The sequence below is a fragment of the Acomys minous genome (assembly GCF_964271855.1).
Source record: "Acomys minous genome assembly, chromosome: 16".
Lineage (NCBI taxonomy): Eukaryota > Metazoa > Chordata > Mammalia > Rodentia > Muridae > Acomys > Acomys minous.
The window spans coordinates 87057702-87081784 of NC_140498.1; the positions used below are offsets into that span (position 1 = coordinate 87057702).

The window sequence follows — 24083 nt, forward strand, 5'->3', positions numbered from 1 at the left end:
GCTGGACCAATCAGGCTGGGATTCGCTGAAACCCTTCCTCCCTCGAGGTTGAGGTTGCTTCTCTCAAAGGGACACTTCCGAATGGGGACACCAGCCCCAGGCTCTGTCTGGGCCTTCTCTTCCTCATGATTCTCCATGGCTCCCTGGTGGCCTCAGAAAGGACCCCCCCCAAAAAAAAACCCAAACAAACCAAACAAAAACGGACTTTGCACCAAGACCACCACGACATCACGTGTAGGCCAACGTGTTCCTTCTTTGTAGGTGGGGCCATTTTTACTTTCTAACAAGGCATTTGCTGTTCCTTTGGCTTGCAATGCCTTTCCTTCTCATCATGTGGGAGATCTCAGTGTAAGTATTACTCAAATATCTTTCTTCCTGAGACCCAAAGATGGCCCCCCCTTATCCTCACCGGGGTTGTCACTGTGCTGTCTCCTAACCAGCATGCTGCACCCACTAGGAAATCACTAATTTGTGTCCACAAGCACCGTAAAACAACTATCTCATCGTAGGTATCGCCTTTGCACGTGTGCGTGTGTTCTTCCAAGCAGTTCCGCCACTCGCCCCCTTCTCGATGCCGTCCGATTGTAGTGGAAATCCCCACCTGTGGGGGAGTCCCTTCCTGGGGCTCCAACGGCGGGCCTGGGGACTGAAGCCTGGTTGGTTAACTGCTCTAATACAAGCTACTTACTCCTTCCAGTCCCCAAGTGGGCTGGGGACACGTGTTATTTCCATTTCATGAGGAAGAAATTGAGTTGGAGGGGTCAAGTATTTGGTCCCAGGCAGCGGCTCTAGGGAGCCAGTGGCTCGTGGGAGCCTGTCGTCTGGGAAGGCTCGCAGTGGCCCCTCCAAGCTGGGGGCGTGGGCGGGCTGCTTCCTGTTGGGGGAGGGGGGAGGGACAGGCATTCCTCTTTCCCCTCCCTCCCTAGTGTCGCGAGGAAGACTGGCACGCAGTGACTTCACTTCAGAACAGGGGCACCCCTGTTACCCGCACCCCAATGTGGCGATAGAGAAAAGGTAAAGGGCTAAGGGGCGCGCCGACGGGAAAGCTCAAATGGCCAGGGGTTCGGAGGAGTTCCTGGAGAAAGTTACAGCAAGCTAGAGAGCAGCGGGGCAGCCAGGTAGAGAATAGCTTATTCGGCTCGTTCCGGGACTACGCGGACCTTAGGAGGGGAGCGGAACCCGAATGGATGGCACCGCCGAGACAGGTCGGCTCGGTGGAGCCGCGGGTAGTGAGGCCAGGGCGGGGCTGGACCCCCTCCTCGGGAGATGATGAAAGCCGCGGTCGCAGTTCCTAGACCCGGCCGGGCGAGCGGAGATAAGGCCGGGCTGGAAGGAGTCCGCAGGGGCGCGCCTCCACGAGGTCCCGAAGGTCGGGCGGCCACACCCACCACTCGTCTGGCCCCGCCCCATCCTTTCCAGGACCCCCGCCCCTTTGAGGCTAGCGGCGACTGGTCGGTGCGGGAGGGGCGGGGCCAAGAACACTCCTCCCCCTCGCGAGTCCCTCCCCCTTCCTTAAGGGGCGCGAAGCGAGTCGGGGGTGGAGACCGCGCCCTCTGGGGGCGGAGCTTGTCAATGTTCTGCCTCCCGCTCGTCGACTCGCGGAGGCAGCTCGGGGAGGGAGGGGCATCCAGGCCCCGCCCCTTAGCCCCGCAGGCGGTAGGCGGGGCGTGGTCCGTCGTGGCCCCGCCCCCAGGTCGCCCTCCGGTGCCGCGCGAGGCTCGCGGCCGGTTCCTCTTTACATAACGGCGCGGGGCGGCATGGGCTCGGGCCGTCGCCTCCGCCTGGCCGCCTGCCCGCCCAGACTGTCACGGGCCACGGGGTCCACAGCGGCGGCGGCGACGGCGGCAGCAGCGTCCCGGGGGCGTCCCGGGGCCGGGTCTCCAGGCTGCTGTCAGGCGCTGGTGGCGGAAATGAAGCGCTGGCCGTTTTCCGAGCCGGGGTTTCCTGCCTGAGCGCCGAGAGGCCGTGCGACGCCATGGGCCGGCCGGGCCCCGACCCGCAGCTTGCGCGGTAAGCGCGGCCCGCCGAGCGTGTTGGAGGAACTGAGCAGCCCGCGTCCCGCTTCTGTTTTCTGGCGTTTCCTCATTCTGTTTCTCTTCCCCAATCCCAGACCGCAGTGATGTGGGCGCGGAGGTCAGTGTTTGCAGCTGGGGCCTCGGGAGAAGAGGGGCCTGGCGGGGCGCCGCGGGAGGAACCGAGAGCCGTCCTGGGGACACAGCGTGCTTGGCCTCTGCCAGAGGGGGGGTGGACACTTGTGTCACTGTGGCCCTGGTGATCCTCAGAGGTGGCACACCGAGCCCTAAAGGCGAAAGCAGGCAGAGATGGGGAGCCTGGGCGATAGGGCATGGCAGACCAGGGCCAGTGGGGAGGTTGTAAGGATTTTACGCGCTTAGAACACTTTTATGAGCCTTGTTCTACAGCCTCCCCCACCTCCGGCCCCCCAGAGGGAACTCCATCTGGACCAAGGTGTGAATACATTCTGAAACTTGTGCAGTCCCCGTGGGCCACGGGGATGGGGGTGGGGGTGGGGGGAGGGCGGTCGACTAGGAAGAGGTTAGCTCGAAGCAGCATCAGCTGTGGTCTGGGGTCCTCAAGGGCTGGGCAGTGACAGAGGAGGAAACAGATGGTCCTAGAGGCAGAACTTGGATTCTTCCTCTGCTTTCCAAGCTGAGGGCCACGACCTCAGTTTCCCTTCTGTTAAATGAGTAATAAGAGATTTGCGGTGAAGTTTTAATGAGGTGTAGTTTTAATGAGGTGGCGTGTGGAAGGCACCTGTGCCTGGCAGGAAGAAGGGCTCAATTACAGGCTGCCTGCTTGTTTTCACAGTGTCCTGTTTTATTGACCTGGGCTGTGAACCTTCCTCAGCTCTCCGGAGTACCCGCTGCTCTGGGGTTTCCTAAGCCTTTGGGCAGGGAACTCTGAAGGACCTGGGCAGGGTCAGATGACAGCCCCTTCCTGGTCTCGGTTTCCTCAGTTGACACCTACTTGTGAAGGCCACCAGAACACAGAAAGGCTTGATCAGGAAGCCAGGCAGGCATGACAAGGGTGTTATCTGTTATGGTGAGGTCATTTCTGCTGCTCTTCCTTCCTGACTCTTGTCACCCAGGGCTTGGTCTTCCTTGCTCAAAAGACAACCTTTTTAGACAAGTGAGTTCCTTTAAGCAGCCAGACTGCAGACAGCTTGTGGACCTCAGGATGTCTAGTCCAGCTGGGCTACTGTCAAGTTGGCTAATGGAGACCTCTAGTGACTTCACAGGGAGCTAACTGTCCCAGCCTGGGACTGTATCACACTCTTTGCCCAGCAGGTCCTTGGGGTCCAGCCCACGTTTGAGGCTAGCGAGCTTCTGAATTTTCTGTTGCTGTGAATCTTTGGGTGGTCAGTTACCTTCTCTGAGGCTATGAAGTCATCAGGAGTGGGCAGGGTTTTAACTGTCTGGCACGCACAGAGATGGAGCAGATAGTATCGACATGACATGTCTTTCCTAAGTCCCCACTTGTCCCTGGAGCAGCACTCATGTGGAGACTAATCCAGACTCTCTGCGAGCTTCGCTGGTGAGGCCCTGGGCAAGTTAACTGACATCTCTTGGGCCCTGCCCAGTGTGAGCCTCTTACCTCCCTAGGGTGGTTGTGTGCCATTTAGGAGCCCAGCAAGGAGTAGGCGTTTGAGCTAGGTTGGCTGTAACTCCCCTGGCTCTGAGGTCTTTGGCTGGTGTGTGTCTCAGAGCTACAAGTGTTCTCAGAACTCTGATGCGGAGGTGCTGAAGGACAGAACGGTTCTGAGAGAGGCACTCAGTGTGGGCATGAGATGAGGTGTGCTGCTCAGTAAACTCAAGCTACTTGTAATCCAGGAGGAGCAGGCACTTAATTGCCAGGCTTCCTGGGAAAATGGTCCCCAGGGCCCCTGGGTGTTGAGCAGCTCATCTCTGGTTGGGCAGGGCAGGGCAGGAAGCCTCTTTTTTTCTGGAGTGTCTAGAGGGGCTGCTTGCTCCTGTCAGGCCTGTTCCCAGCCACCCACCCTCCCCGAGGAAACTGAGGCTGGCAGGCTGCCTGCGGGAAATGACTCAGTGGGGGTCACTGGCTGAGTCATGCTTAATTGGTCCCAGGAGCCCTGCACCCCAGCTCCCAGCTTCCGGGGGCTTGAGGTCCCTTAGGGACTGGGTACGTCTGAGGCCTGGCTGCCTGTCCTTGGCCACTGGTAGACACCACCTGCTTGGGCCCCACAATTTGGACAACCAGTGTCTCCTGATCAGTGTTCTGGGGTCCCACTGAAACACCACTGGACTGTTGAACCCAGTGTCCCTCTTCTCAGTAGGACAACAGACAGGTCCCTAAGGGATTTGATGGCCTGCCCCACCCTGGGCAGCCGGAAACCCGGCAGCTGAGCAGATGGCTGAAAGATTTTTCCTCCCACACAGCCCTGTCAAGGGTCGGCAGGGGTGTGTGGGGGGAAAGAGGGGCGGCAGCAGTCTCCTGGCTTCCTTGTGAGCCAGGACTACAGCCCCTTGGGGCCTGTCCGGATGTACCCCCCCAGCTGCTGCTGGGGGGTGCAGCTTGGTCCCCATGGAGGTCTGGAGGGAGGAAGTCTGGGCCCTGCTTGTGGGGCTGACTCATGGCAGCTGACTGGGGGGTGGGGTCAGACTTGGGGGTGGGGGCTCAATGTAGCCTCCTGATTCGGGAGGTAGACTTACCTTTCAGATCCACACTGGTGGCATCTCCAGATAGTTCCAAGGACTCATTTGGGTGAGATGAGGCATACAAAGGCCAGAGACTGTTGATGCATCCCTCTTAAGACCCAAGGTAGTTCAGGAGTTGATGAGGCTTTCCCTTGCAGTGAGGAACATCTGCCATCACCTCTGCCACTGTCAGCCCTGTCTGGTATTGGGAGAGTACAATATTGGGGGCTAGTCCCCTGTTTACCCCACCTCCTAGGACTATGTAGGGTGATGGCTGTCTGGGGTGACAAGATGTGGGGGTGGGGCGGGGCTGGGGAGTACACAGAGGAGGAGGTAGGGCAGAGGAAGCCAGATGAGACTTGCTATTCTGGCCGACTGGGCCAGCCTGATGACCTCAGGATGGGCCTTACTGGCTGCCAGGTGGTCTAGCTTGGCCCAAGCTGGTTCCCTTGCACCCTGCTTCCTGTGGGCTAGAATGTGCACTGGGTCTTTTCAACATTACAGCACAGAGTCAGTTTGGAGGCCTCCTTGAAGGAGGCACCTGACAGGTGGATCCGAATCCCATCTCTCTCTCTTGTTCTCCCGCATCCCCTTCCCTCCTGACAGCTGGGGCCTCCAGGTGCTGAGGCTTCTGCTGAACCTTTGAGGAGGGAAGGGTGGCCAAGCTGAGAGGCCGCTGAGCCATCTCTGCAGTCATGGGCCCGGGGTGGTCACAGCATGCCGCCCCCCTCCATTCTCAATGACTGGACAGGCCATCTGTGTCTTTGGGGTGCTTGTGTCCAAGCAGGAGCACCAACCTGGCTGTGGTTCCCAGGGACCAGCACCGCCTGTCTGGGTTGCCTTGCGACAGGCTGGCTGCAGGGAGCTAGGTGCCTGGCATGTGTGCCATGGGGACTTGTGAGTGCAGAACAAGAACCTGGGCCCGGTTCTTCTTTCCTGTCACTGTGGCTCCGCCCAGGCTGAACCCAAGTGGGCAGATGAGGGTGTGTCTTCTCTGTGGGGAGGGGTGGGTGAGGGGAGCAGAGCCTGTGGCCACATCACAAACTCCATCTGGGGCTCCTGGGGCCGAGCTTTGCTCCTTACTTCTCACAGTTCTGCTTCGTCTCCTAGCACATGGAAATGTTCAGTCCCTGGAGGGGACAACCTTTCTGCTGCCCTACCCCCTGACTATACAGCCTGTAGCCGCCTTACTCGGGGACAGCCTTGTGTTCCCTTGGCTCTTTTGGGCTCTATTTGTAGGCCAGGCTGGCTTTGGACTCACAGAGATCTGCCTGCCTCTGCCTCTTCTAGTGCTGAGATTAAAGGCGTGCGCCACCACACCTGGCCCATTGTGACTATTTCTAAACAGTTGGTAGGTCTGGGCTGTGGACAGAGTCACTGGTCACTTTCCACTCCAACAGAGCCAAAACTGTCCTTGCCATTCCAGGCTCTGTACTATAAGCACTCTGTAGAGTGTAGGAAGTTAGTATTTGGGGTACATTTGGCCTTTTGGGGGTACCCTCTGAGTGTCACCCTGTGGTTTCATTCCTATATCTTGGGGTTCTGTGGCGCCTGGAGTCTTATCTTTTCAGGAGTGGTCAGAACAGTGCCTAAGGGTATGGGTGCATAGCTAGTGTTACCTTTGTTGGGGGGGGGGCATTGGAGTGAGCCACAGCTCCCAGGAGCTGGTTCTGCAGCTGAGCTCGTGACCCTCACATATGGAGTGAACACGCACAAGTTCCAGATGAAGGGGCAGGTATGGACGGAGCCCAGGGTACCCAGAAGGCAAGCCAGGCAAGACTGTGGCTAGTGGGTGATGTTGGCCCCTAGGCATCTGTACACAGGTGGCTTTTAGACTGGGGTGTAGCTCAGATGGTAGGTGCTTTACTTAGCATGTGGGTAGCTCTGAGGTCCATTCCCAGCACCAGAAAAACCCAGTGCACGCCTGTAAACCCATACTCGGGAGCTGGAGGCAGGAGGAGGCCACCCGAAAGAGGGAAAGTCTTCCTTCATGCCAGGCCTATAGGAGGATGCTGTACTCGAGTCCATTTCGGCTTTGTAGTAAGAGCTAAGTTTGTGTGTGTGTCACTGAGCCCTTGCTGTGGCAGGAAGTGTAGGAGAGCAGCTGTGCCCTGGTCCCTGGTCTGGTGGAGATGGCCACTGACGAATCTCCACTGCTCAGGGCCGATTCTGGACTTGTGCTCCCTTGTGCTGTGATGGAAGCAGACAGGCCTAGGGAATATGAAGCAGGGGTGCAGCCCAGTGGTCCTTGCAGTGTGCAGATGGGGCTGAAGCTAGATGTGGGTCACCCAGGCTGTGAAGGCTCTGCCTGCCTCTCCCCTGCCTCAAGGCCTGGTGTATAGGGATATGACACTGACCAAAGCTGGGAATCCCCCAAGGAGTAGACACTCCCCATAGGGAGACGGGCAGAGTGAGGGGGACTTGGTTAAGATGTAGCTTGTTCCTTTTTGCTTCCTCCTGGCTTTTTAATATGTGCAGAGTACCTACTGTGTGCTAAGGAATGCATGGTCTTACGGTATGGTATGCAAGTACTGACAGTGCACAGTGCCCTGTGAGTGCACAGGCTACAGAGGAGGAAGTGCCTGTGGAGTAGGGTGAGCAGGAAGAGTCCCATTTTTGGGCCCAGCTGTCACCCTCTAGCCCATTGCAAGGAGTCCCGACAAACACTTAATGAGATGAAAATTAAAGTGATCACACAGCCAGTGCCCGGTCCTCTTTGCAGTGAGTTCTAGGGGGACAAGGTTTGTTTGTTTGTTTTGGGTTTTTCCAGACAGGGTTTCTCTGTATAGCTTGGCTGTCCTAGACTCACTTTGTAGAACAAGTTGGCCTAGAACTCACAACGATCCCTGCATCTGCCTCTCAAGTACTGAGATTAAAGATGTGGGCCACCATGCCTGGCTCTTGTTTGTTTCTATTGTTTAGAGGCAGGTCTCACAAAGCCCAGGTTGGCCTTGAACTCTCGACCTTCCCAGTGCCGGGAAGGCACATGCCACCACACCAGCTAAGGTTTTAAATATCTTGCCTGTTTACTCTTGTATCCTGTAGTACACAGTAGGCCCTCAATATGTTGTGGAGAGTGCCTGAGGTAGTAGATGCAAGTGGGTCTTGTACACAGGATCTGCAGTGCTTATCTTGACCAGACACCAAGGACAGTGCAGGGGTGACCCACTGACATCTTGACTGTCTTTGTGCCTGCAGCTGCCTGAGTGCCCATCCCTCCTACCTTGGCCTAGAGATGTTACCTCCCTGTGAGTCTGGTCACTACATTTTGTCTTTGCTGCCGCTGTTACCACACTTGCTACAGCATTTAAATAGAGACACAGCTAATGACACTGAACTTTTCCAGATTATAAGCCATTCTCAGTTGAGTCTTTGTAACACTCTGAGGTGGGCAGGATGATATACAGGAAACTAAGAACCACTTGAGTTGTTCAAGATGACATATATATAATCAGTGGGAGGTGGGCCTGGGGTTTGGACCCAGGCTTTGGAGCCCATGTTCCTAGCCATGCTTTCTAGAGATGAGTAGTAACCATCTGCCTCAGTCACTTCCCCTGCACCCTACACCTGCCCCATAATCTACCATTTCAGGATTAATCTGCCTGCCAGGCCTTTCTTGTCCACTATGAAATGTGTTACCATAGCTGTGAAAACTAGCTAGAAGAAGACAGTGAGCCTTGATTCGTGTGCTGAGTAAATACGGTCATACAGGGTACATGTGTGGGTTTGACCTGTCCTCACCCTTGCTTCCTGCTATAGGATGCACCAGTGCCCTTGCCTCTCCACCTAGCTTGGCCTGCTGGTCAGGGTTGTCATCAACAGCAGGGAGCTGTGGCCAGGGCCCTGGGCCTACGAGCAAACGTTCACGTTCACCTTGAAAACCTTTAACAGTGGGAAACAAGTCTAAAATGACTCTTGTCAGCCTGTCCCCACAGAAGTTGTACTGCTTACAGTACCCACCATGGCCGGTGGAGAGCCTGTGTTCATTTTCTACAAAGCAGCCCCGCTGTTTTTACCTTGGGTGTTCTGTGAGTAGCCTACTTTTCTGGTAGGAAGTTCCCCTCATCCGAAATTTCACTTCATTTGGTCACCGAGGCCTGAAAATACTAGATGGAAATTTTTGGAAAACCTCAGCATGGCTCTGCGTGGTGCTGAGCTCTTGGAGCCCCTCTGGAGGAGGCATCTCCTCGCTGGTTGATCTTGCCTACCCACTGTTTCCACCCTGTGTGCGCTGCCCGCCCGCCCGCTGGCTTGCTGGCTTCCACGTGCGGGGTGTTCCCCGGGGGCGGGGACGTTCCCTGGCTCACTGCCTTCTGTCCTGTCTTGTAGCTCGGCCTCCCCGCCACGTTCTCCGCCATGAGCGGGCCCACCGTGCAGCCGTCCCGCACGTCCTCGGCACCCGCGTCGCCTGCATCCCCGCGCGGCTGGAGCGACTTCTGCGAGCGGCACGCAGCGGCGGCAGCCCGAGAGCTGGCCCGCCAGTACTGGCTGTTCGCACGCGCGCACCCACAGCCGCCGCGCGCCGACCTGGTGTCGCTGCAGTTCGCCGAGCTCTTCCAGCGCCACTTCTGCCGGGAGGTACGAGAGGGTCTCGCGGGGCCGCCGGGTCGCGACTACCGGGCCACCGCCCCGCCCCGCCCCGCGCTGCCCAAGGCACGCAGCTCCGAGGACCTGGGCCCGCGGCCCGCCTGCGCCCTGCAGCACCTGCGCCGCGGCCTGCGCCAGCTCTTCCGCCGCCGCTCAGCTGGGGAGCTGCCGGGGGCTGCCAACGACACCAACGACACCGACAATGACACCTCCGCCTCCACCAGGCCGGGCCCGGGCCGCAAGCTGCTACCCTGGAGTCTTCGGGAGCCATCGGCCGAGGCGCTCAAGGAGGCGGCGCTGCGCTACAGCCTGGCGGATGAGGCAGCCATGGATAGTGGCGCGCGCTGGCAGCGGGGTCGCTTGGTGCTGCGGGCCCCGGGTCCAGGCCACGGCCGCCTGTTGCAGCTCTTCGATCCACCCAAGGTAAGCGTCCTGGAGAGTATATAGTGTAGCTCCTGCTAGGCATTTGCGCTTGGACTCTGTTCATATTGTTGTTGATGGGTTGGCGCAGATCGGTTCAGAGTTTTTGAAAGTCCAGATCCAGCTGACACTGACAAGGAACTTCTAGGAAGAACGAAAGGGCTGAGCTTGAAGCCCTGCTGTACCCACCCTGCAGTTTCTTTTCTGGGACTTTGTTCCTCCTGCCTGATAGCCCGGGCAGGTGAAGCCCAGGGTCTCAATCCTCTTGTGTGGCCGTGGGAGACCTGGTTGTCTGTCTTGATTTCTTCTCTGTTTTGTTTTTTGTTGTTGTTTGGTTTGTTAGTTTGTTTCCGAGACCAGGGTGCAGCTCTGGGTGTCCTAGACTCTTGTAGACCAGGCTGGCCTGGAACTCACAGCCTGCCTCTGCCTCCCGAGTGCTGGGATTAAAGGCGTGCGCCACCACGCTGGGCTGATTTCCTCTCTTTCTGTTCTCTGTGATCCCATTCTGTGTGACAGCCTGGCTATAGGTAACAATGATGTGTGACCCAAGAAACTCTTGGTCATGTGGTGCAGACCAATGATCACTGGACAGATAGATAATCATTAGCACTTACTGTGTGCCTGGGAAGCTGCTGTTCTACTGAGCTGTGGAAGGAACAGGCCTCAGTGAGCATGCACTTGGCCCTGGTGCAGAAAAAAGGCAGTTGGCCCTGCTAGGGCGGCACAGGGCCTTGTAAGACCTTCTTCCCTGCACTGACTGCTAAGTAGTGGTGCTCTGAAGCTCTGTCTCAGTGTGTGCCTCCAAGAAGCACTTGCACTTCTGCACTCTCTGCCTTCCCACTCCAGAGTTTGGATAGCTGGTCTTGTTTTTGAGATAGTGTCTTGCCTAGCCTGGTCTTGAACTACTATGTAGAGGATAACCTTGAGGTTTGAGCTTCTTGTCTCCGCCCCCTGGTTGCTAGAATTCTAGGCATGTCCCCCCAGGTCTATTTGATGTGGTGTGAGGTGTTGGGCTGGAGATGTTGACGGTCAGCAGCAGTGTGTTCAATACGCCACAGACAGTTCTCGATCCCTGGTCCCTAAGTATTTACTTTTGTGTGTGTACATGTACGAACATATGTACATACATATGTGCTCATGGATGACTACAGGTGCCCTCAGAGGCCACAGGTGTCCAATACCCTGGAGTTGGAGTTATAGGTGGTTGTGAGCCACCTGATATGGATGACAGGAAGCAAACTGTCCTCTGCAAGGGCAGCAAATGCTCTTACCCTGAGCCATCTCTCCAGCCCCCTTAAGTTCATCTTGTTTTGTGTGCTTTTTGGTGTGAACACTAGCCCATGCTGGTTTACTGTCACCTGGGCTGAGTTGGTAAGTGGTTTCTACTTCACGCCTTCTCCCCTTGGGAAGCTCTTGCTTAGGTCCTCTGGCATCAGTCTCCCAAGTGCTGGCACCACAGGAACCAATATGCTCCCGCACTTGGCTTTTTTGGGGACTTTTTTGAAAAATGTCACAGTGACATTTGCACATAAGCCTCTGGAGGGCATGTGCTTTGGTCTCCCTTGGGTGTATTGCTAGAAGTGATTTTCCTGGGGACACTGTGGCTGTACTTCCTGGCAGGGCTGAGAGAACCCGTTTCCATAGCCTCACCCACCCTTGTACCTGGTTAGTTCTAACTGGCATGTGCTTGTCTCTTAGGAGCTTTAGTGTTTCATGGTAACCCTTGTGATTTACTCTTTCGTACGGAGCCTGTTTTTTTTTCCTTTTTTAATTTTATGTGCATTGGTGTTTTGTCTACATGTATGTCTGTGGGTATGAGATCTTGGCATTACAGTTATGACTGCCATGTGGGTGCTGGGTATTGAACCCGGGTCCTCTGGAAGAGCAGTCAGTGTTCTTAACCTCTGAGTCATCTCTCTAGCTCCGTTTTGTTTGTTTTTGAAATAATTCTTGTTGTTTTTGAGACAAGGTTTCTCTGTGTAACCTTGGCTGTCCTGGACTCGCTTTGTAGACCAGGCTAGCCTCGAACTCAGAGTAATCTGTCTGTTTCTGCTTCCCAAGTGCTGGGATTAAAGGTGTGTGCCACCATGCCTGGTGAAAAACTTTATTTTTATTTTATGTACATTGGTGTTTTGCCTGTTTGTATGTCTGTGTGAGGGTGTTGGATCCCTTGGAACAGGAGTTACAGTTGTGAGCTGCCATATGGGTGCTGGGAATTGAATCTGGGTCCTCTGGGAAAGCAGCCAGTGCTCTTAACCACTGAGCCCCAGCCCCACTCCAGCCCCAACAGCTGTTTAGTTTTGCTTTCCCCCATCCTTCCCGTGTCTGCATGTGCACGTGTACATGTGTGTATATGTGCATGCAGAGGCCAGAGGACAACCTTTTGTCTTCCCCTTTGTTGTCCACCTTATTTTTTAAGGCAAGATCTCTAAACCTGGAGCTCATCGATTCAACTAGCCAACCTGGCCAGTGAGCCCCAGGGATCTGTCTCTTCCCGATACTGGGCTGTGTCCAGCTGTTGCCTTAAGTTCTTGGGGTCCTCAGGTTTGCCCGCCATGCTTTACCAGCCATTCCTGTATTGCAGATGTCATGCCACATAATATGGACTGTCTTTTTACCAACACAAGTTCCCACCTTTTGTGGTGATTCACTCACTGTAATTCAGCTTGTAGCAGGGGTTGGAGGGGTGTGCGATACATTTGTCAAGGTCAGAGGATAACTTACAGGAGCCATTTCTCTCCTACCACCTGGGTCTCAGGGAATGGAACACAGGTTGTCTGTCTTTTGGCAGCACTTTTTTTTTTTAACCTGCTGAGCCATCTTGACAGCCCTTACTTATATTTTTGATAAAGCACCTCCCTATGTAGCTGAGGTTAGCCTTCAACTCTAGACTCTCTTGCCTCAGCATCCCAAGTGCTGGGATTATAGGTGTGCTGCAACAACACTGGACAAGAAGCTCCTCATTTTACTGTAATGTTTTTTGTATCCTGCCTAAGAAATAGTGGCCCACCCCAGGCTTTGTGGGCACTGTCTTCTGGAACTTTCTTGCAGCCCTCATACTGTGGTGGTGGAGTGTGGAGTGTAAGAACAAGGGAGTGCCACCCCACTGTGCCTGTGATGTGCAGCTTAAGAGGCTGGCATTTGGTGCTAACGTGCCCATCTGTGGGGATGTGCTTCTGCTTCTTGATGGCGGTCTGTCGTGTTGGCCAGAGTTCTGGGTTGTGCCAACAGCATTGTCTAAACTGCCAAAGTTTCCATGTCTTCCTTTTCCACACCCCACGACAGGGTGGCACTCAGTAGCTGCTGGGGTAGACCTGGAAATTACCAGGTGGTGCAGGCTGCATTCCAGTTGAAGGCCATGCCCCCCCCCCCCAGTGTGCTGGGATCACAGGCATGTGCCACCACACTGGTGAATCTGGAGGGGAACCTGCTGATTGGCAGCAGGGGACAGCTGGCTAAAGGCCCCAAGGTGGGAGATGGACGGAGTGTTTGAAGGAAGAGCTGTGAAAGCTGCCTGGGTTGTCGGGTGGAGGCCACCCTGAGGACTTAGCACCATGTTCTAAACACAGACACAGGGGCAAGGGGCAAGCGGATACTTTTATCCTTACTCAGAGGAAACCCTGGAGGGGGAAAAATCCTGAGCTTTAAACTGGGTATGGTGGCACTGCCTGTAATCTCCACAGGATCAGTTCAGTGTCAAGCCTTTGTTACACATCAAAGTGGAGCCAGCCTGGGTTAAGTGAATTGCTACCTCAACAGCAGACAAAGTCCTAAGGACACCCCCCTCATTATCCTAGGCCAGCTCAAAAGATACAACCAAAACCTCTTGAGACTGTGACAGAAGAGGGTCCCAGCACCTGGTCTTACCCGAAGACATCACTGGCTGAGGAGCGGCCTCTGTGTACTGAGTTCCTCTCCCAGGGATGTTGTATGGTTGCTACAGATACTGGGGCCAAGACAGCCGTGTTTCAATGTGTGCCCCAGCTGGGGGCACCACTGATAGGCTATAGGAGGCCGCTGCCTCGGCACCTTCCAGGGAAAGAAGGCTTGGGCTGCTGGGCCCTGCTGCATGGCCCGGTTGGCAGGAGTGGTTTTCAGGCCTGGTGGTCTCTTAGGCCCTTGGAGCGGCACGTCAGGCCAGGTCAGTTTCACTTAGGTGTCAGGAATAGGAGTGACTCTGGAATATGCTTGGGTCAGGCCTGTGGGAGCTGCTGCTTAGAGAGAAAGGTCTCACAGCTGGTGGCGGGAGTGAGGGCTAGGGTGTAGAGTGCTGTAGGAAGGGAACCAGGTGCAGTGGCTGCGTAGCCTGGAGTGCTTCAGAAGCTGGGGTGGTGGTGGTCAGGAAGGCCGTGTACTTGCTGGGCACAAGGATAAGGAATCTAGGAGGCCTGAGGAGCATGGGGCATGCAGAGACCTGGCCTCTCTTCCTCCCTGCTGTGTGGGAAAGAGGAAGCAGAAAGAAAGGTCTGGCCACTGCCGGCCTGGCGGTTTCCTCCTGGCCTGGGAGGAGGTGGCGGGAGGCAGCAGGAAGTCTTGTTCTGTGCCTACCACCTCTGCTGGGTTCCAGGCTCTGGTCCCACAGCTCCCACCCCCACTCAGCCATGGGACAGGCACTTGACCCTTAAAACAGGCCTAACTTCGGGCCTTTCTGGCTGCTGTTCCTGGTGTAGTGGCTTTCCCTTTCGCTTCATTGCTTGCCCTGTAACAAGCACTATAGATGACTCAACCATGGAGTTCTCCCACAGCCCCTTTAAGGGGCCCATCATGAAGTCAATTCTTGGATGAGAAGACTGGTCAAGGCCACACAGCCTAGAGGTGGAGGAAGCAGAAATGGAGTCTTGTGTGAGCTTTAGGGCTAGGGTTGTTTAAACCCCCAAGCTCCGCCTGAAGAAGCCATGCCCATATGTCACAGTGCCTGTCAGGCTCACCTTGGGCCTCAGAGGCAGTTGCCTAGGTTTCTCTGAGTTGTGAACATTCAAGGGGCTTGCTCTGGGCCTACTGGGCTGGAAGGGGAAGAGACAAAGAGATGCCAGAGTTGCCAAGAGGCCTGTTACACACAGCCATTCCTACTCCCTCAATGAGTTCTGTGGATAACTGGTCAGAACCCAAGCTCACACTGCAGGCAGGCTGGCACCGTGAATCCCAGACACCACCTGCACACTGCTGCCACCATCATGGTGGTTGGTCCTGTTGCTTTGTGGGGTGGAGCCATCAAGGAGTCAGGGCAGTGGGCTCAGGGTTGGGCTCACGGCTAAGGGCAGAGTGGTAGGCACTGGGGAGGTGCAGGGCTGAGCTCACAGTTCAGCTTCTGTCTTTGGGATATAGCTCTAGGCTGACAACTTGACTTTGTGAGCCTCAGTTTCCCATTATGGCAGACAGAGTGCTCTGGCATATTACCATCCTGAGGGGCAGAAAAGACTCTTTGCATGGAAGGCTTCAGATCCCAGAGATTGGTTTCCCAGGAGCCCTTCCCAGTTAGTAGCCCAATGGCCATGTGGGGGAAACGCCCTGCCCTGCCCACTGGAAAAGTAAACAAAGGCTTCAGAAGGGCCCAGCATGACCTTGTGGGCTGATCAGAGGAGAGACCCTCTGGAGGGAGTCAGGCTACCTGGCCCTGGCACAGGCACACTCTCACTCCAGGCAACTGTCCGAAAAGGGGCCACTTGGCCTTAGAATACTGGCACCATCTAGGAAACTAACCAAAACCACAGATGGATTCCCCAACATCCTCCGTTCCTGGCGGCAGAGGACAGTGCATCTAAGTAAATGGCTGTCTCTCTCCAGCTAGCTTCCTCAAAGAGGCTATCTCCTACCCTGCAATGTACCAAACAGATGCCTGGAGCTGGCATCTAGAGGCTTCCAATATAGGGAACTTGAGCCTGTGTGGCCCAATGTCCACAACAAGTGTCAGCATGGCAGACAGGTTCAGCCCTGTGTCACCTGTACCCAGTTCTGACACCTGAGGTGTCTTCTGAGTGCAGCTAACTGCACTGAGCTTTGCATTATCTGAGTGTCTCCTTTGGTGGACTTCCTAAGAGGGCAGTGTTAGGCTGGGCTCCTCTCCCCACCCCCAGGGTCCACTGGATCTGGCTACCGTGGTGTTGTCATTATTACCCTCTCCTAGGACATTAGCTTGTCTCAAAAGGACTCAGGCTGGAGGGGCCTTAGGAGGCTCCCACCAAGGCACATCCATTATCTTGTTCATTTTAATGGCCAAATAATATTCTCCTGGGTGGATTTACCATATTTTCTTCCCTAATTCATGACTAAATGGAAATTAGGCTGTTTCCACTTGTGGAGTTATGGTGACTAATGCTTTGAACATGTGCGCAATCTATCTAGTAGGTGGTTCAAATCATGCTTAACATTTTGAGGAGCTGCAAAATTACAACACAGACAACACGTGATATTCCCACAAAAGCACATACAGGTGTCCTTGCTGACTTGTCACTCCCCATCTCTATATTGGCTGCAGCTGCTGGGGGCAGAGCCAGGATTGGACCTGGTTCTGTGGCTGGCTAAGGGTGTCTTTTCCATGGTCAGTGGCCACTCCAATGCTGGGCTGTATCCTTTACCCATTGCGCTAGCACTAAACACAATCTTGTTACCCCCAGACCCCCTTTTTACATTATGTATCTCAACTTAAGCTCAGGTTTTTTATTATGTGTCTGCACATGTGTGTGCTCTGGTGCCTGCAGAGGTCAGAAGAGGGTGTTGGATTCTCTGGTTTGGGAAGTGTCACAACCAGGTAGGTGCTGGCAACTGGTCTTGAGTCTTACAGAAAAGCACAAAGTGCTCTTTCCTGCTGAGCTATCTCTCCAGCCCAATCCTTTTTGGCTATAAGTATGACTGGCCATTTTTCTCCTCCTCCTCTTTTTTTTTTTTTTTTTGAGACATGGTTTCTCAGTGTAGCCTTGGCTGTCCTGGACTTGCTTTGTAGACCAGGCTGGCCTTGAACTCATAGATCCACCTGCCTCTTGAGAGCTGGGATTAAAGGTGTGAGCCACACACCCAGCTGTCATTTCTGGGTTTTATTCCTATACCATAACTTTATTTGCTTTAACAATACATTGGGTTTTGGCGTACTTACACAATTGCACAACTAATTCCAGAACACCTCACCTGAGAGGAGTGCACCTCCTCAGCACTCCATTCCCTGTGAGCAGTCAGCTTTGTCTATGGATTCTGTTTCCCTGCTGTTGGTCATTTCATTGGAGCTTGGGCCTGATGATGCATGCTGGGCAAGGGATCTGTCACTGAGCTACATACACCCCCAGCCACCCCTGCACTTTACATCTTAGGAAACAATAGTTTATTTCTCTGTACCTCAAGCTCATGTCATAGTCAAGGATGACCTAAACTTCTGATCCTCCTGAAATTTGTGCTACCATCTGGTTTTTGTGGTGCTGGCCACTGAACTAGGGCTTTGTGCATGAGAGGCAAGCACTCTACCAACCAAGCTCCATCTCTAGCCTATGTTGTCTGTCTTGTCACGGAGTCTTGGTTCTGTCACAGGGCAAACAACTGTTTTACTTCGCTCTCTGATCTTCCTAACTCCTGGCATGAGGGTCTTTAGGTCTTCGCCACAGCTGATGGCAGTTCATCAGTGCTGTCTGCCTCTAGGGCTCATCGTCATCATCGCTTCTGTTCCAACCTCAATTCTCAACACCAGAAAGGTTTCCTCTGAGGACCCCAACATCCACCTTGCCTTGACAGGCAGAGGTCTAGGGCTCCCTTATGCCTGTGAAGGGTGCCTGTGGATTCCCTGTGACTTAACAACCCCATCCCTTGGAAGCACTGCAGACAGCCTGTGTCCAGTGCTGAGGATGTCCACTCTAGCCATAGCTACTCTGTTGTGTGACCATTGCCTTTTGGCCTCTGTGGGCACTCTATCTAGAGCATGCTGCCAGGGCCTGCTGCCCCAGGGCAGAGCACTTGCCAAGGAGCCTTTGTGCTAAATCTTTTTGACTTGTAAGGGACCTTGGGGATAAAAAGGGTAGCAGGGCCAACCCAGGCCTGGCTGGAAGGTGCCATGAACCTGGAGTTCATAGACTTGTTTACTTGACCTGCTAGCCTATAGGAATAAGGTCCGGAATGGGAAAGTCCGGAAGATGCATAGCCTCAACAGTCTGCTGTCAGACCTGTCAGAGTCCCTCTTAGGACTGACGTCTGCTAGATAAATGTCTCTGATTAATCTTGTAATCTAGCTGTCTGAAAATCTGTTTGGGAACAAAACAGGGTGTGTGTGTGTGTGTGTGTGTGTGTGTGTGTGTGTGTGTGTGTGTGTGTGTGTTGTGTGTTGTGTGTGTGTGTGTGTTTGTGTGTGTGTTTTAAACAAGGCTTCATATTATCCAGCATGCTAGCCTAGAGCTCCTCTGCTCCTCTGTCTTCCTAATGTGTGCCAGTGTAGGTGTTCCCCATCACACTGGGCTCTGGATGGCATTGGAGGTGAAGACAATCACACATGGTAGGACTGTTACCCCAAAACCTCCTCAGTTCATCAGTGGACCCTACCTTTGGTTGTCAGCTCACAGGGTGGTAGTGGTAGAGCCAGGCTCTAAGTTGGGACCTGCTTCAGCCTAGGTAAGGCAGTAAAGGGTGACAGCAGTGAGGCTGTATCTCTAGGCATGGTCCCCCTGGCTCCCCTTTCTCTCAGGCTTCCACACTGTTCAGCAGAAGCTTGTGGCCTGCTGGGCCATGGTTGTCTTCTGAGGATTTCAAGGTAGCCACAGGCTCCTTTCTTGGGTGGGCATGGCTTCCCTGGGCCAGGTGCCTTCAGAGCCCTATGAAGATGAAACAGCAGTCTGCTGAAGATACATACTGTTGGGTTCCAAGACAGAGCCTTTCTGTCCTTTGACACATGAAACTATGGGGTTTTAAGAGTGACCAGAAATCAGTACAAAGACACAAGAGGCAGCTGTGGCTAGTGGCAGGACTCCTGACGTCTGGCTTCTTCCTGTTGTGTCACTGTGCTAAGGCCTACAGGGACAGGCAACTGCAGTGTGCTGTGGTCCACGCAGAACTGACCACCATCCTGGAGACATCTGAGAGGGCTTGATACACTGAGCATCCTAACAACCCAATAACTGGCTTCTTAGCCTTGAGTGCACGGTACAGAACGTGGTAGTTGGTGCCACTCTGCTTACACTAGGAAACCTCAAATGGCCTGGATACTCCGGCCCCCCAGCCATCCCACCCAAGCTGCTCTGGGGAAAGCTGCTTATTGGCTAGGCCTGATCAGTGAAGCAGTTGGTGAAGAAGGACCTAAGGCTCCAAATGTATTCAGGGTTCTGGCTACAGACTCCCACTACCTCCATCCTCTCAGCAGCCCACCCAGGTGGACCACAGCCCAGTGCTTCTGTGCCCTGTCCCCACAGGGTCAGGCACCCTAGCAGGTAGCTCAGAACAGACATCGTGACCCTGATCCTTCTAGGACTTGCATAGGGAGTTGGGGAAAGCCCCAATTCTGGCCAGCACACAGCAGTTGTGGACAGGAGGAGGAGTCATGTCTTCCCCACTTGGCCAGTCTCCAGCAGGTCCCCCTCACTATTAACAGGCAGTTGGCCAAAGCTAATGGCAAGGGGGTGGTGGACTCTGGAAGGAGCAGTCAAAGGCCAGGGCCTCTGAGCACTTGGCTGGAGCACCTGGTAGTCTCTCCTGACCTGGGACAAAGGCCATGGAGGGAGGGGGGAAGGCCTGTCCTTTCAACTTCTCTAGCTGTCCCAGTTGCCTATCTCTCAGCCTTTGCTGAAGCTGGTCCTCAGCTGTCTCAGCCAGCAAGAACAGTCTTATCACAAGAGGAAATAAAAGACCAGAGGGAAGGGTGCTTCCCTCTTGTAACTCTGACCCTGAACTTTGCCTTGAGAACTGGGCCAGCCAAGCCTAGAGAGGTGGCATGTCCAATCATGTTGTATAGCCAACCACGTTGACTCCTGCTGCTTCCTGAACTGTTCCAATTGGCAGAGAGCTGCAGGAGAAGGAGACACAGACAACCTGAGGGGGAAAAGCCTCCGGGGATAAACCTTGTTATCCTAGATCCTTTTGTTACCCTAGAGCTCAAAGCCCAAGCTCCAAGAGGCCTGTTCGAGCATCCGGGAGGTCCGGCCGTGCACACGCCTGGAGATGCCTGATAACCTCTACACGTTTGTGCTGAAGGTGAGTAACAGGGCTGGGCTCCTGGGGACCTACTACTTTCTCCACAGATGCAGAGCTGCATGCCTCCTCTCTGCAGGTTCAGGACCAGACAGACATCATCTTTGAGGTGGGAGACGAACAGCAGCTGAACTCATGGCTGACAGACCTCAGGGCAAGCACAGGCCAAGGGTGAGGCTCACCCTTGCCCAGCCTTGGCTCGCTTTGAATCCTCCCTGCTGGCTCCCTCCTCACCCGGCCTCTTCCCTTACAGGTTGGAGCACATGGACACAGAGTTACCCCTTTCCTTAGTAGCAGAGCCTGGCCCAGCCACCTCCCCAAGGGGAAGCACAGACTCCCTGGACCAAGGTATGTGCCAGTTCCTTAGCCTCTGAGTGCCCTTGGATTATGTGGCACTCCCGAGTGGGTCACTACCACCATCTTTCTGCCAGGTGCTTCACCTGGGGCGATGCTGGACCCAGCCTGCCAGAAAACAGATCACTTCCTGTCCTGCTACCCCTGGTTCCACGGCCCTATCTCCAGGGTGCGGGCTGCACAGCTGGTTCAGCTACAAGGCCCTGATGCCCATGGAGTGTTCTTGGTGCGGCAGAGTGAGTCCCGGAGAGGGGAATATGTGCTCACATTCAACTTACAGGGCAGAGCCAAGGTAGGGCAGGAACTGATGGGTCAGGGTGGGCCAGGTGCATGTGGGCAGGGGGTGGGGGCAGCAGCAGGCTGATCTCTACCCTTCCCATAGCACCTCCGCCTAGTGCTCACAGAACGTGGACAGTGTCGTGTGCAGCACCTGCACTTCCCCTCAGTGGTGGACATGCTCCGTCACTTCCAGCGCTCCCCCATCCCACTTGAGTGTGGAGCAGCCTGTGATGTTCGGCTCTCTGGCTATGTGGTAGTCGTCTCCCAGGCACCAGGTAGGAACCGCAAAGTTTATGTCAAGAGGTGGTATCACAGCAAGTGCACACATGCATAAGCTTCTTGTCTGGTGTACTTTCTTCACTTTAAGACTCACCCATGTCATCTCTCCAGGTTCCTCCAACACTGTCTTCTTCCCTTTCTCCCTTCCTCACTGGGATTCGGAGCTGGGTCTTCCCCACTTCAGCTCTGCTGGCTGTCCCCCTGGGCTCGGCACGGAGGCTCTCCCTGGCCGAGTGACACCCCCAGAGCAGATCTTCCACCTGGTGCCTTCTCCTGAGGAACTGGCCAACAGTCTTCGGCACCTGGAGCTGGAGACTGTGAGCAGCAGTGCCCAGGACTCAGACTATGAGATGGACTCCTCTTCACGGAGCCACCTTCGGGCCATCGACAACCAGTACACCCCTCTCTCACAGCTGTGCAGAGATGCAAACTTGTGAATGTAACCATCTTCCTTTCCTCCAGGCTGCCATCAGCCTTCCCCTGCTCAGATGTACCCCCTCCACTAGGCTGTCACAGGCCTCCTGTCAGCCGCAGCTAGCCCCTGGCTTTCTCCCACTGTTTACAGATGTAGTCTTGTGCACAGGTGCCAGTAGCTGGTACCATAGACGTAGTCCCCAACCCAGAGGCGATGGGGGCTGTAAGACCAGAGCTGGCAGTGGAAACTGACAGAGCTGATGACAGACTTCCTTCTAGTAGGGTCATCGGGAAGCACAAAACACTAACAACAGTCCCTGGATTATTCCCACATGGTTTCCTTTACTGTGGCTTCAGTTCCGTGGCAAGGACACATTCTATGCCACGGGTGATGGATGCTTCATAATCCTGCATCTACTCTTAGCTTTAGGACAAGCTAGGGGGACAAACTTAAAAGATCAAAAATGATTTTAAACATTTTACCTCAGATTAATTTTTTTTAAAAGGATTCAGGTTTCCATTTAAAATTACAGCTTATTTCACTGCCCTGCCCTTCTAGTACCCGTGCCACTCTCAAGTCAGGGGCAGCTACGCACACCTGCTCATTCGCCCTGAGCCAGGCTAGCGCGCTAGTGTTCTTGTCTGCTCATCCTCAGGACAGTTGCCTGCAGTGGGGTAGCCACTATCCTAATGTAGAGAACGAAGTGTGTCACCCTTTCAGGGAAATCCAGGCAGCTTGCAGAGAGAGGAGGGTGGCAAGGGACATTCTGCCCCAGTGCCTTATGCATAAAAAGGCCAGGACCCTGATTTATAGCAGCTTTACCAAGGATGGGATGAACAGGTGGGGGAGAAACAAGCACAAATGGAAGGGATCCTAGGCTTGCCCCCTGACCCCCACCATCTAGTGGCTTAGTGAGTTTAGCCCCATTGTGAACCAAAAAGGGAGCTAGCACCATAACCATACTACGAAGGAACTCCTGAAAGAGCTCACCGTAAGTGTTCTGTCCCACGTGGCACCACAGTCACTGGTGGGAGAACATGCTCCCGAACATACATACAGTCTCTCCATCTAGATAGGGCCTATACTGTTCTGATATTTCCCAAGTGACAGACAGTTCACAGGGACTGAAGTGGGATGCTCATGGGCACAAACAGTGCCAGGTAGTGCGGCCCCCAGGTTTAAGAGAATCACAACTTCATTCTGGGACATGTTCATCGGTGGCAAACATGCTGACTTGCCCTGCTGAAACCAACAGCACTGCGCCCCTGCCCCCATCTGCAAGCTTGTGTGTGTCCCTTAGTGGGTGGAGGAAGCAGCCAGCTGTACCTCAACTTGGAACACCCACCATTGTGTTCACAGACCAGGGCAGGTCCAGCACAGGTGCAGATTTGTGTTCCATCCTTAAGATAACTAGCTTTCCTTCTTTTTCCACAAAGTATGAACCAAAGACATAAGCAATATCCAGTCACTGGTCCAGCCTTACCTATTCTGTGCAAGAGGAAAGCGGTTGGTTGGACAGCTCTGTCCCTGCCCCTGGCTAGAAGTTCAACCAGTGGGCCTTCAAAGGAGAGATGTGGCAGGCACTGTAAACCAACACCTCTGTCCCACAGCTCTGGGAATCAAGGTATCTATGGTATGAGAGAATTTTGAGTATATTATGGCAAAAAGTTACTCTCATGGCTCTGGGACAGTGGCATTAAGCCAACACCCTTTATTTTCTGTCAGAGTAGGTCCAGTTGGCTGAAGGGACGTGGGCAGTAAGTTAAGCCAGAAGCCCAGTATCAACAGCAGGCACCAAACCCACCACTGGCAGCAAGGCCACTCTACGCTCTGAGACTAAGTGTAGCTCAGCGGTCCCTGCACTCTTGCTACAAACTAACAGTCACCAGCACAAAGAATTAGGTCAACTAACCTGCCCCGACTTTAGACCAGCAATCCATAATGGCTTTATTTGTGTACATCTTCTGCCTTTGGACATTTCTAGACTGTGTAGGAAAAATAGTGATCATTACGATCAATTTGGGGCCAGAACACTATTTTTACCTAAATTTCTTGGTTTTTTCAAACAAGGTTTTCTCTGTGTAGCCTTGGCTGTCCTGGATTGGCTTTGTAGACCGGGCTGGCTTCGAACTCACAGGGATCCATCCGCCTCTGCCTCCCTGAGTGCTGGGATAGAAGGTGTGCACCACCACACCCGGCACCAAGTTTCTTCAATTTAAGGCTTCACACCTCTTTCCTGAGGGCTCTGTCTCTTGTTCACATGTTAGCTTGGCACAGACACTGAGTGACATAGATCGTTATCCACTGCCCCGTAGTGAAGACACAGCCACCAGCCAGTGTGTGGCTGGAGCAAGCGGGACTGGGACAGCAGAAGAGGGGATTTCATTTCTATCATATCAGAAAGTATTTGGCAAATCTTTTGTTTATGTACTGTACGAGTAACTTATTCTTGAATAATGCAAATTTGCTACAATGTACAAATTGCTATATGTGAATTAAAAATGTTTCCAGAATTACTACCATGATCTCTGTTGCACCCATCCACCCCTTGCCTTTCCCATAAAGCAGCTATATGTAAGGTCTCATTCTTCTGCTGTCTGGGTCTCCCAACCAGGACAGGACCAACCAAGGCTCTGTGCTATTAGGCAAGGACACAGGCCCAGCCTTGTGGGGTTTGTTTCCCTTTTAAAATAAGTATCTTCTGCCCCCTGCTGGTAACACAGGCCTGAACTGGGATCAACAAGGAAAAAAAGTAAGCTTACAAGAAGAGTCTGCACCTGCTTGCAGATGTGGACTTTTGACTGCTGCCCACCTCTGGCCAGCCTTCCTCCTGCTGAAGCCAACTGCTATCCACCTGAGAGGGTATTTCTGTCTTGACTTTTAAGAGCCAGAACTAAAGGTGAAGAAGAAAAGTCATTTGGTCA

At 54.1% G+C, this 24083-nt stretch overlaps 1 protein-coding gene across 1 annotated transcript; it reads left to right on the plus strand.

Annotated features, from left to right (window-relative positions):
- The first annotated feature begins 1688 nt into the window (after positions 1 to 1688).
- SH2B3 (SH2B adaptor protein 3) lies at positions 1689 to 23666 on the plus strand. Its single transcript, XM_084762127.1, has 8 exons — positions 1689 to 2133; positions 9003 to 9683; positions 19734 to 19835; positions 19912 to 20003; positions 20086 to 20180; positions 20264 to 20478; positions 20569 to 20740; positions 20856 to 23666. The coding sequence occupies exons 2-8, from the start codon at positions 9030 to 9032 to the stop codon at positions 21179 to 21181; spliced, it is 1656 nt and encodes a 551-aa protein (XP_084618253.1). The 5' UTR covers positions 1689 to 2133; positions 9003 to 9029; the 3' UTR covers positions 21182 to 23666.
- Positions 23667 to 24083: the final 417 nt, after the last annotated feature.

Bases quoted from the DNA above. Each gene is read 5' to 3' on its own strand.
- SH2B3 (XM_084762127.1), top strand. From the start codon at position 9,030: ATGAGCGGGCCCACCGTGCAGCCGTCCCGCACGTCCTCGGCACCCGCG. The intron at 19,836-19,911 runs GTGAGTAACAGG...TCCTCTCTGCAG, and splicing joins TCTACACGTTTGTGCTGAAG to GTTCAGGACCAGACAGACAT. The intron at 20,741-20,855 runs GTAGGAACCGCA...TCATCTCTCCAG, and splicing joins AGTCGTCTCCCAGGCACCAG to GTTCCTCCAACACTGTCTTC.